This window comes from Aotus nancymaae, unplaced genomic scaffold, assembly GCF_030222135.1.
Source record: "Aotus nancymaae isolate 86718 unplaced genomic scaffold, 86718_ANA_hifiasm-v0.15.2.pri h1tg000049l, whole genome shotgun sequence".
In the NCBI taxonomy this organism is placed as follows: Eukaryota; Metazoa; Chordata; class Mammalia; order Primates; family Aotidae; genus Aotus; species Aotus nancymaae.
The window spans coordinates 7559504-7572516 of record NW_026988463.1 but is presented as its reverse complement, the minus strand read 5'-3'; the positions used below and the strand labels follow the sequence as shown (position 1 = coordinate 7572516).

The following is a 13013-nucleotide window of genomic DNA, read 5'->3' as shown; positions in this document are numbered from 1 at the left end:
TTTCCCTTCATTTCAACCCTGGTAAATCTGCTGATTATGTGCCTTGGGGTTGCCCTTCTTTGAGGAGTTGTCTGTATTTTTTGAATTTGAGTTTGGACTGCATTGCTAGGCTTAGGAAGTTCTCCTGGATAATATCCTGGAGCATGTTTTCCAGCTTGGATTCATTCTCCCCATCATATTCAGGTACACTGATCAAGCGTAGGCTAGGTCTTTTCACATAATCCCCTATTTCTTGGAGGCTTTGTTCATTTTTCACTCTTTTTTCTCTTATTTCAGTGAGTTGATTTTCCATCTCTGATATCCTTTCTTCTTCTGCTTGATCTATTCAGCTATTAAAACTTGTGTTTGCATCACGTAGTTCTCCTGCTGTGTTTTTCAACTCCATCAAGTCATTTATGTTCTTCTCTAAGCTGGTTATTCTAGTTAGCATTTCATCTAACCTTTTTTCAAGGTTTTTGGTTAGAATATGTTCTTTTAGCTCAGAGAAGTTTGTGATTATCCACCTTCTGAAGCCTGTTTCTGTCAATTTGTCGCACTCTTCAGTCAAGTTGTGATCCTATGTTGTTGAGGAGTTGTGATCCCTTGAAGGAGAAGAGGTGTTCTGGTCCTTGATGGTTTCATCTTTTTTGCACTGTTTTTTTTCTCATCTTTGTGGATTTACCTGGCTGTGTTGTCTGTCAGGGAGCTGCTTGATGAGGTCACTTGTCTGCCTTTGGAGGCGCTACTAGGTTTCTGGGGACTCCTTCAGGTTACTAGGGAAGCTTCCTGTGTCTTTTTTGTTTATATTGGGAGATTAGGCCCACCTCTTCCACTGACCTGTAGGCACTGCTGGGTTGTCAAGAACGCCGTCTCCTTGCTATGTAGGCTTCCTGTGTTTTTTATTAAAACATGTAGTGCAGTCCCAACCCTCTAGTAGTGGCTTGTGCCCTTCCTCCACTGGGCTGGATCATTCAGGGTTTATCTATCTCAGACTGTGGCACTGGCTGTGCAACCTGCTAGAGTCAGAGCTTAGCCCTTTGGGCTTTGTGGGGGAGGGTAGGGACGCGCCCAGCTGCTCCCACTTATAGCTGCCTGTCTCTCTGGGCAGAGAGAGGTGGGGCGATAGCTCAGTCTGCAGGCTCTTATTCAACTCTGCACTTGTAATTCTCGGCACTTGACTGGCAAAGATCCCCTGTTCTATGTATTGCTGAGGCTTTGGGGGAAGTGCTGTATCTGGACCAGAGTGCCTGAGGGGAGTCTCTGACTCGACAGTCAGATGCACTTTCTGGGTGAAGCAGCACCCCTCCCCAACTCAGTCTGCCCTGAGTGGGCTTTGCTTACCATCAGACCTGACCCGTTGAAATGCGCCTGGTACCTCGGTTGAAGCTAGGAGATCTCTGGATTTCTATGTCTCTCTTGCTGGATGTTGTGTGCTGGAGTTGTGTCTAATCAGCCATCTTGGATCTCCCACAAGCATTCTTATACACCAATAATAGACTTAAAGAGAGCCAAATCAAGAATGAACTGTCTTTCACAATTGCTACAAAGAGAATAAAATACCTAGGAATACAACTAACAAGGAACGTAAAGGACCTCTTCAAGGAGAACTACAAACCACTGCTCAACGAAATAAGAGAGGACACAAACAGAAGGAGAAACATTCCATGCTCATGGTTAGGAAGAATCTATATTGTGAAAATGGCCATACTGCCCAAAGTAATTTATAGATTCAGTACTATCCCCATCTGTGTACCAATGACCTTCTTCACAGAACTGGAAAAAACCACCTTAAACTTCATATGGAACCAAAAGAGTGCCCGCATAGCCAAGTCAATTCTAAGCAAAAAGAACAAAGCTGGAGGCATTGCCACACATCTGTAACCATCTGATCTGTCACAAACCAAGCAATAGGGAAACGATTCCCTGTTGAATAAATGGTGTTGGGAAACTGGCTAGCCATGTCCAGAAAGCAGAAACTGGACCCCTACCTGACACCTTACACTACAATTAACTCAAGATGGATAAAAGACTTAAACATAAGATCTAACACCATAAAAACTCCTCTAGAAGAAAATCTAGGCAAAACCATTCAGGACATAGGCGTGGGCAAGGACTTCATGATTAAAACACCAAAAGCATTGGCAACAAAAGTCAAAATAGGCAAATGGGATCTAATTAAACTCTAGAGCTACTGCACAGCAAAAGAAAAAATCATTACAGTGAATCAGCAAGCAACAGAATGGGAAAACATTGTTGCAGTCTGCCCATCTGACAAAGGGCTAATACCCAGCATCTACAAATAACTAAAACAGATTTACAAGAAAAAAGCCCATTTAAAAGTGGGTGAAGGATATGAACAGACACTTTATAAAAGAAGACATACATGAGGCCAACAAACATATGAAAAAATGCTTATCATCACTGGTTATCAGAGAAATGCAAATCAAAACTACATTGAGATACCATCTCATGCCAGTTAGAATGGTAATCATTAAAAAATCTGGAGACAACAGATGCTGGAGAGGATGTGGAGAAATAGGAATAGTTTTACACTGTTGGTGGGAGTGTAAATTAGTTCAACCATTGTGGAAGACGGTGTGGCGCTTCCTCAAAAACCTAGAAATAGAAATTCCATTTGACCCAGCAATCCCATTACTTCATATATATCCAAAGGATTATAAATCATTCTACTATAAGGACACATGCGCATGAATGTTCATTGCAGCACTGTTTACAATAGCACAGACTTGGAACCAAGCTAAATGCCCATCGATGACACTGGACAGGGAAAATGTGGCACATATACACCATGGAAAACTATGCAGCCATAAAAAATGATGAGTTTGTGTCCTTTGTAGGGACATGGATGAACCTGGAAACCATCATTCTCAGCAAACTGACAAGAACAGAAAGCCAAATACCACATGCTCTCACTCATAGGTAGGTGTTGAACAATGAGAACACATGGACACAGGGAGGGGAGCATCACACACTGGGGTCTGTGGCAGCAACTAGGGGAGGGATAGCAGGGGGTGGGGAGTTGGGGAGGGATAACATGGGGAGGAAGGCAGCAAACCACATTGCTATGTATGTACCTATGCAACAATCCTGCATGTTCTTCACATGTACCCAAGAACCTAAAGTGCAATACTATATATATGTGTGTGTGTGTACATATATATAAAAATTCTACCATGACTATCCATCTACCCCTTAGGTTCCATACTCAGTATGTGTGATAGGCACAATTTTGAGTAACTTTTTGGATATACAGGGATGAAAGACCCACATGACTTATTCCTGGAAACTGAGTGCACAACTACCTGGAATCAGACATGGGATATGCATGCCAACATGTAGCAGGAACATGAGGTTGCACATTTAATAATTTTTTTGTTACTGTAGTTAGCTGCCATTTGAGTGCAGTTCTACAAGAAGACAAAGGGAAAGTGATTCCTGATACACACAGGCATTGCCACAAGATTTTGTTACTTTTTATAATAAAAAGGCTAGGCCAGAAGTGGTGGCTCATGCCTGTAATTGTAGCATTTTGGGATGCCGAGACGGACAGATTGCTTGAGCTCAAGAGTTCGAAACCAGCTTGGGCAACATGGTGAAACCCCGTCTCTACAAAAAACAAACAAAAGAAACTAGTTATAAAAAAGAAAAGAAACTAGTCGGGCTACGTGGCACATGTCTGTAGTCCCAGTTACCGGAGATGATGACGTGTGCCTAGAGTGTCACTGCACTTCAGCCTGGGTGACAAAGTGAGACCCTGTCTCAAAAAAGAAAGAGCTGTATTAATTACTTCATTTTCTCTAGCCTCAATGTTGCATCTCTAAAATAGGGATAATGATGTCCTCTTTAAAAGCCTTCGTGTGTATCCAGTGCACTTAAAATGCTTCACATAATAATGCATACCTCACTCCTATTCCAGAAAGGCTAGTTATTTGTAAATTGGCTTTGAATTGTGTTTAAAAAAATCCTACAGGTCTAGTTGTCAGTCCCTGGGCATAAAATTGATCCATAACTCTTTCTTTAAATATACATGCATATGGCTTATGAAATATTACTGGACTTTTCTTGCTCCAGTTTCTCACTCAGCACACATGAGAAGCTATGCATAAGTGTGCAAGCACACATGTGCCTGGGCAGCTGTGCAGCTTCATAATTAAAGAACATGTCCAGCCATCAGGTTGATGTCACCACATATTAAATCTGGCAAGTTTCAGAATTGTTACTTCTACCCAAGCAGAAAGGCTTCATGACACATAAATCAGAGGTTTGCTTCAGTTCAGCACTTAGCATTTAAAGTCAGTCTGGTATGAAAATAGTCTATACCATTTAAGGGCATGTCTTTCTTACTTGATAAAGCTGAGAAAAACAGTCAGCAGAATAATTCTTCTGGTCTTACAACTTAGAGCCCTATCATGTAGAGAGTTGAATGATGCCCCTTTTAAAATAATTGAGAACAAACTGACTGTTGAATTGGTAGTCACTGGCAAAAGAAACAGGAAAAAAAAATCACCAATTGATTGATGATAATCTTTGCTCATCCCAGGAAAATGAAAACAATTATATAACAATCAGTATTTAGTTCTGATTGAATGCATTTATCTGTTTTGTGTAATACTATGTAACCACTGAAATAGTCTAATCTGTATATATTAATATTGAAAGAACTCTATAAAAAGCCAATTAAAAATGACAGATGTATCATGATATTCACGTAAACATGTATACAATACTGTGCATACTATAAATGAATACCTACTACATGTATAGGCATGAATATGCAAAATAAAACTATAAACAACAACCTGTAAAAGTGGCTTCCTCTGAGAGGGAGGTAGGAAACCAAGGTGGCAATGGGGTTATTTTAAATATATCTGTAATTTTTTTATAGGTGAAGGGGAGGAAGGCAGCAAATCACACTGCCACATGTGCACCTGTGCAACAATTTTGCATGTTCTTCACATGTACCCCAAAACCTAAAATACAATAAAAAAAATCTAAAGAAGTTTTAATTGCACATGACAAAACATTGCCAGTCTCACAATTGAACACAACCATTAGCATTTTGGCATACTATAATTTATCTGAAGTTATGCTGTAAATATGTTTTCCAATTTTTTATTACAAGATCCTTTATAGTCTTTATTCTGCTTGTTTTAATGGGTATAATCTACCATGTGTATATGCTTCAACTTACTGCATTGCTTCATTTTTTGGTACAAAAATGACAACTATGTGATTAACATAGTGCCAGGTTTGTCCCCCCTATATCTATCTTAAGAGATACTTACTTTGAGAAGAAATAATCAAAATGTTTGAACATTTTTAATAACTCATGTGAAGGTTTGAGAAGTATGACTGATTAAAAACAAACAGAACTGCATTGTCCTGATGGGGTCTGCAATATACAGCAACATTCACAACTAGCCCAAAATAACAACATCGATCAGCCCAGAGAGGAACAAATAACCCAATCACACATTCTGCTAACCCTGTGGAACTCAGACATGAGGTATCCTCCAAACCACTTCAAATGCCTCATCTCCCTGGAGAAGACTGAAAGCCAGAATAAACTGTGTATGTACTTCTAGGAATGATTAATAATCAACAAGGAGATGGTATTGAAAAGCAAAAAAACCCAAACCTCAAATTCTCCCCTCAAAAACACAATAATAACCAATCAAACTACAAAACTAATTTCCAAGTAATTACTGCAACTCAGTCCCTAACAACAGTTAAGAAAGAAGAAGGACATGCACACTTAACCTGAACAGTCCATTTGCCTTTGCTGTGAAAATGATCTTACTGATGTAGGTGGTTCACTGTAGCAGGTCAGTAGTCAAAACACAGTGTCAATGCCCAGGCAAACACAGCTTGTTGTAATAGAATCTCTGATTAAATTAAAAGAAAGATTCAGAGGTAGAGAGGATTTCTTGCAAAAGGCCAATCTCTACTTACCATTTGTATAAGGGTTGACGGTCTTTTTATTTGTCATTACACGTGCTGTGGCATTATTTACCTATGTACATAGAAAACTCAAATAAGCACATATTCTAGGGCCAGCTCCCAATTCAATTAGTTGCATGCATTATAACCGTAATTTACTTATTAAAAAAAGAAAACTAAAAACTAAAATGCATTTTAATTTATAAAAGGCAGTAGGTGCATAACAAAATCATACATTTTAAAAATTACATTTACTTCATAACCATTTAACTTACAAATCATTTCAATAAAGCAATGTCATATCATTAAGAGTTTAATAAAGAGACAGTAAAAGCAAATTAAAAGATACTGCATAATTGAAGATTTAAAAGCATGCGTGTATTCCATGGTAACACAGAAACGATAAATATTTTTTAAACATAAAATAAAGTTCATATGAAGGAGCATGCAGTGGAGAAGAGGGAACAGACAAAGAACAAGGGAACATAAATGTCAAAAAAAGGGACAAACAAGTCTTAGCCGTGTGCAACACTTCAGGAGGGAAGAACCATCAGGAAAGCAACATCTAGCATTCAACACTTGGAACAAGAGCCTTTTACATCGCAAGAATTAACGAAATCATTCAAGCTTTAAAGTCACAGCTAACAAAAGGATAAAAGAGAAGGGTGCATTGTTTAACACAATATGGAATTAACAATCTGAGTAAGATGTGCACCGGTCATAACTCAATCCAGTCAGTGCCTCCCAGGCTAGCTTAGAACGTACACTCAATTACAGGCGTACCAATATCCAAAAAAATAGAGCATCAAGAAAACTTAATACAACAAGTCAAAAAAATTCACGTGGTATATATATATGTATATAGATATATCAGCACTAAGTACGTGAAACGGCAGATGGACTTCACCACTTACCATTCACCGCCATCGCCAGCATGGGTTTGTATACAGTTACCATGGTTACTGAGAGTTTGGTGAGGGGCCTAAGCGTTATCGTCGAAGGGGAAAATGAAAGGCAAAATATGCAACATCTTACTCCAAAGACTAAAGCATTTTTAACTGGTATTTAAAAAAAAAAAAAAGTTTTAACAAATATGACCCTGTGGCTATGTTGCGGGAGATCCCAGTGGTACAAATAGCAGACTCCGAGTGTCAGCATTTTGGCATTTATGCTTTCCATGAACAGGGGCCAGATACTGAACAGGAAATCCTGTTTGATTATTCACTTTGTTACCAAAAGAATACAGAAATTCAAACTGGCTTCTTAAAAAAAAAAAAAAAAAAAAAAATGAGACATTTAGTAAAAACCTCTCATTTTTTTTTTTTTTCAATCTTTTTGTTTTCCCAATTTGGTTTAATTTGCAAACCACTGTGGATCCCTCTTCAACCCTGAAGTGGAAAGAAAAAGAAAAAGAAACTGTTTTGTATTTTGTTTGGATTGCAACCCTGTCTATTCTTTGGAACCTACTGCACCCATTGATTATAAAACATGGAAATTAACAAAAAGAAAAAAAAAAACCCTTTACAATTAACCTTTCTTTTGTCTCACGTTTGCCGTCCACCTTTCAGCAGTAATAAGATAACATAATAAAGCAAAATTTTTTAAAAAGTAAGGCCAGTTTTCCTTTTTATATATAAATATATATATATATAAACGATGAGGGGGAAATAGGGTCACATACAAGACGCCAGTGATGCATCTGGAACAACGAATGAGCGTGAAGCAGACATTTATAAAAAAGAGGAAAAGGAAAATATTTTGAACATGCACCTCGATTTTACGGCCCTCTACCACGGTGCCGTGTAATTTCTCCCTCGCCCTGTCGGCATCGGCACTATTTTCGAAAGTTACGAAACCAAATCCCTGCATGCAGGAGGGAGAAGGGAAAACAACATGCAGATTATTATTTCAGTCAACGACCACTTGGAAACGTTCTCTCGCTTTAATTTCTATTTCTTGTCCTGGCTTCAGTTCTGTAACATGCAAATTAGAAAAATTATAAGAGTCCTGAGATGTGCAATAATTAAGCGACAAATGTGAACAAGATTTTTTTTTCTGTCCCCAGTTAGCTGTAACCCCTGAAGAATTCAAAGAAGGATACCAAAAATACCTTTCTAAATGTCACTACGGAAGAAAATAAATCTAACAAAAAGAAAATGAGATCAAAATAAATGTACAGTGTCTTCACAGAGAATAAAATGAAATAACGAGGAAAAGAAAAGGGAACCACTTTTCTGACATGCAAATTAAAAATAAAATAAAATAAAAACGTGTGCACGAAATTCAACAATGAATGCCAAAATCCTCTAACATTGCCTACAGAGTCATGCTGTGTGGTTTTAAGAACGTCTCTTCTTCATGCAGTTTTAGGGTTATTCAAATTTGTCAATTCTACAGCCTTTACTTCTCAAAAACAAAAGTTAAAAGCCTAAAAAAAGGAAAGACCTTTTTTTTTAGTAATAAATCTTAAGCTCTCTGGTCTAATAAACAAAAAAGTCACATGAAATGAATAGAAATAAACTTCAGTTGATTGAAAATACAAACAATTCAATGTTTGTGTTCATACTTTCCCGCTCTTCAAATTGCATACATGCTTTTGGATGTGACAGCCTTCCATATTACTTCATTAACCAGAAAGGGAAAGGTGTACCCACATTGAAAAGTTCTAGCATTAAGTCAGTATTTATTTTTCATTTCAACAGGTAGCAAAGAAACTTTGTTAATATAATGTAATTTGTAATAACATTCTGGCCACTTCCTCTTTTACTGATAGGTAACAAATATACCCTTTAATTCACCACAGGTACATTTGGCTCTCAATAGTTCAGCCTCAAAAAACAACCCCACTAAACTGCATATTGTCAAAATCCATATTTTGTCCTCACTGACATTGTTCCTAAGAGTACAGAAAATGACATATTATTTTTAAAGCCTCTAAAAATGTTTGTACATCTTGTTCAGAAATATACACCAACCTTTCAAACAATTTCCATGTAAATTTGCCCAGCTCTGTCTGATTTCTCACTGCAAAGTGGGTGCAATAATGGAGTATTTTGGGGCTCCTCTTAGCATCGAATAATCCTTGTTGGCTCCAGGCTTAGTCGGGACATAATACTCAGTTTTACCAAAGATATGCACAATAATTACAAAGCCGTGGTAGTTACAATCACCTGGTATAACTCTTAATCCTACATTAGATCTCTATAATGACCAAATTTAAGGCTAAAGATGAATTGTCCAGTGGGCTGGCTAAGAGAAAGTTTCAACAGTCAGAATAGGCTCATCAGCAACAGAGGACGGGGATGTGGACGTATTCACCTGAGGGTACATGATCATTTGTCGGGATTCTATAGACAGCTGTATGTCAGTATCCACTACAGATTAGTTCCAAGACCCCTGCACCCCAGATACCCAAATCCTCGCACATCCAGGTCCTGTGGTCCTCCCATGGAACGTGCGTATAGAGGAAAATCGGCTCTCTGTATATACGGGTCGCACATCCTGGGAATACTACCTTTGGTTGAAAAAAAATTCACATGTAAGTGGACCTGCACAGTTCAAACCCATGTTGTTCAAGGGTGAACTGTATCGAGAAAAAATACATCGCTTTTCTTTGGAGGATTGAACCAAATTACCTTCCATCATCTTTCCCATAGTGAGGATCTGAGAGTGGGATAAGCCTGAATCACCCGATTAATTTAAGATCATTTGCTCCATAACAGAAGGGTCTTGCCTAGTCTTTTAGGATGCCCACACTGGGTTCACAAAGACACTTGCTAACTAAATAGCTTGGAAATGTTTGTTCTTCAAAGGGAAAAAAGACAGAATTTAGGGGGATTTCAATCTATTTGACAGTTCTAACTCTTGGCCAGTACATCTCAAACTTAGCTGCACATCAGAAGGAACTTGGGAGCACATTAAACGTTCAGATTCCCGAGTCTTGCTGTGTATCCACTGGATTAGAATCCCAGAATGGACTCCAGAAATCTGTTTGCTTACAGAGCTTAAAACGTGTGGCCCAGCGATTTAATTTCCATGACCTCTCATTTCACTGTGTGTGACTGAAACCACCAAGAGAAGGTTTTGGGCCAGAGATGGTGGCTCACACCTGTAATTCAAGCACTTTGACAGGCCAAGGCAGGAGGATGACTTGAGTCCAGGAGTTCAAGACCAGGCTGAGTAACATGGCAAAACCTCATCTCTACCAAAAAAATTTAGCTGGATGTAATGGTACGCCCCTTTGATCCCAGCTTGAGTCCCAGGAGACTGAAGCGGCAGTGAGCCGTGATCACACCCCTGCACTCCAGCCTGGGTGACAGAGCAAGACCCTGTCTCAAAATCTAAAACAAAAACTAAAAAAACTTAGCCGGGTGTGATGGCCTGCACCTGTTGTCTTAGCGATTTGGGAGGCTGAGGTGGGAGCATTCATTGCTTGAGCCCAGGACACTGCAGTGAGCTGTGATTGCACCCCTGTACTCCAGCCTGGGTGAGACCCTGTCTCCCTTGTCTCAAAAAGAGGAGATTTTCATTCTTTGTAGTAAGTAGAATTTTATATATTGCTGATTTCTATAGATTTTTGAGAAGGCTATCTGACTTGGTTACTTGAAGCTTACATGTAGAGGTAAAGCCAAAATCACATGTCCCAGGCTTCTTGGCAACATTCTCTTCCTCCCTGATACGCCTGACATCCTAGCAACCACAGCCATGCCACATATTCCAAAAGGAACTACAGAAACTAGGACTGTGGATTTACAGTCTCTCACTAGGCAAGAAAAGAAAATCCGTAGACCCAATGTACAGCTGGAGGGCGAGCGGGCATCATTTCTGCCCGTGGGAACTAGCAGTCACTGTTAGCACAGCACCAGGAAGAACATAGCCAGGTGACACGGAACACTCACCCACCTGTCCAACATTATCCTCAAGAATCTTGCTCTCATGCTTCATGTCTAAACCCAAGGCAAACCTACTGCCCTGAAATCAGCATTATGTACATTTAGGAGAGAAAAAGGTAGAGAGAGAAATAGATTTTGAATACCAAGGAAGGTGAAACACTGAAAAGGAAATAGCCTAATCTGTTCTCATCAAGGTCTCACTTTTTAAGAGAAGAGAATATATTGATTCTTTTTTATTATTATTCTCATTGTTATTATATTCTGCTAAACTTCCCTCTTTTCTTGTCAGCTACTCCGTACTTCTCAAGTTGAGAGATGCTTAGTTGAGATTTGACAAAGTTGGGTCCAGAAAGAGCTTGCTCCGGAAACAGTCCTCGAAATGCCACACAGACTTTCCTACCTGTTCCTCTGGACAGTTCTACCTCCCACTGAGACAAGAGAGTAGCATGGTCTCCCTGGGTCATCAGGCTATCAAAATTCTCACCTGGGTGTTGCAACGGAACCAGAGAGACCTCACTGGGTCCTCACCATGAGTGAGGAAGCTTTGCTAAGAAGCGCAAGGTGCCAGGCAACACTGAGAGCAGGTGCTAAGGTTGTTTCTTCTGACCTGCCTCATGGTCAGAATTCTAACTCAATAAAACAGCAATTTGTGCTTTTTAAAAAGATGATGAATATTTTCACCTCTGCCTTAAAAAGCTGAACAAAACAAGCACATTCAGAGCTTGGCTTGCTGAGCACAGGGCTGGATGTGATGCTGATGTGTAACCACTTAAAAAATCCAGACTGCAAGAAAAGGGGTACAGAGAGGGGAGTCAGAGACACACCTTCCCAGAGTTTACCTTCAATGCTACTAAAGAGAAGAAATCTGTGGCCTGTGCCCTGTCATGAGCAGGGACAATTAGTAGGGCAGATAACGGGAGTCTTAAGAGGATTGCCAGACTGGCATGACTTGCTTACTTTAAAATATTTTTGTAAATCATACGTTCTGATCCTTCTGTATCCTAGTTATTGTTCTTTTTTTTGTCTTCGGTATTTTTAGGTGATAGCTTCCTTTTTTGCATTCATGCAAATACAACATTTTATCTTTTATTTTTTTTGAGACGAGTCTCGCTCTGTTGCCAGGCTGGAGTGCAGTGGCACAATCTCGGCTCACTGCAACCTCCGTCTCCTGGGTTCAAGTGATTCTCCTGCCTCAGCCTCCTGAGTAGCTGGGACTACAGAGATGTGGCACCATGCCCAGCTGATTGTTGTATTTTTAGCAGAGACGGGGTTTCACCATGTTGGCCAGGGTGGTCTCCATGTCTTCACCTCATGATCTTCCCACCTCAGCCTCCCAAAGTGCTGAGATTACAGGTGTGAGCCACTGTGCCCAGCCTACCATTTTATATCTTAAATAAAGGCTTAATTAAAGCACCCTGGCTGGATGAATGTACTGATTTTTCATCTTATATGAAAAATCCAGTCCTCTAGTTTCTTGTGCAGAGAACTCATATTTAGAAGAGGGAAGCTGTTGATGAGCATCTGAAGATTCCTTTTCCAATGGGACTCTGAGCCTCTCATCTCACTTTTATTCCAGTGACATTTGCACATGCAACTCCTTTTGTCTGCAAGACATCCCTCTTTCCCCTTCCTGGGAAATTCTTACTCATCTCTCTCTCTTAGCTTAAATGTTCCTTCTTTCCAGAAGGCTTCTCATCTTCTCACGGTATCAGTCTCCCTGTCTGGACTCTCAGCAGCCTCTCACATCACTGAAGAACAGCATAGGGTACTACACTCACCCATCATCCTAGTCCATCTCCCCTGCTACTCAGGAAAGCCCAGGAGGACACGAAGTACTTCTCTCTTACTCATGGTTAGCCCTCACGAAAAGCAACAAATACGTCTATCTACTGAATCCAAGATTAAACTGTAGATTTCTTTTCTTTTTTCCTTTTCTTTTCTAGATGGAGTCTTGCTCTGTCACCAGGCTGGAGTGCAATGGCACAATCTTGGCTCACTGCAATCTCCACCTTCTGGGTTCAAGCAATTCCACTGCCTCAGCCTCTTGAGTAGCTGGGACTACAGAGACATGCCACCATGCCCCACTAATGTTTTGTATTTTAGTAGAGATGGGGTTTTACCAGGTTTGCAAGGATGGTCTCAATCTCCTGAACTTGTGATCTGCCTGCCTCGGCCTCCCAA

The 13013-nt window shown here is 39.9% G+C and overlaps 1 protein-coding gene across 1 annotated transcript in view; it reads right to left on the bottom strand.

Annotated features, from left to right (window-relative positions):
• RBFOX1 (RNA binding fox-1 homolog 1) overlaps positions 1 to 13013 on the bottom strand; it is a 2526943-nt gene that overhangs the window by 128588 nt on the left and 2385342 nt on the right. The window contains 2 exon segments of the mRNA XM_021673515.2: positions 5953 to 6013; positions 7711 to 7803. Of these exon segments, the coding sequence (XP_021529190.1) occupies positions 5953 to 6013; positions 7711 to 7803 (154 nt within the window).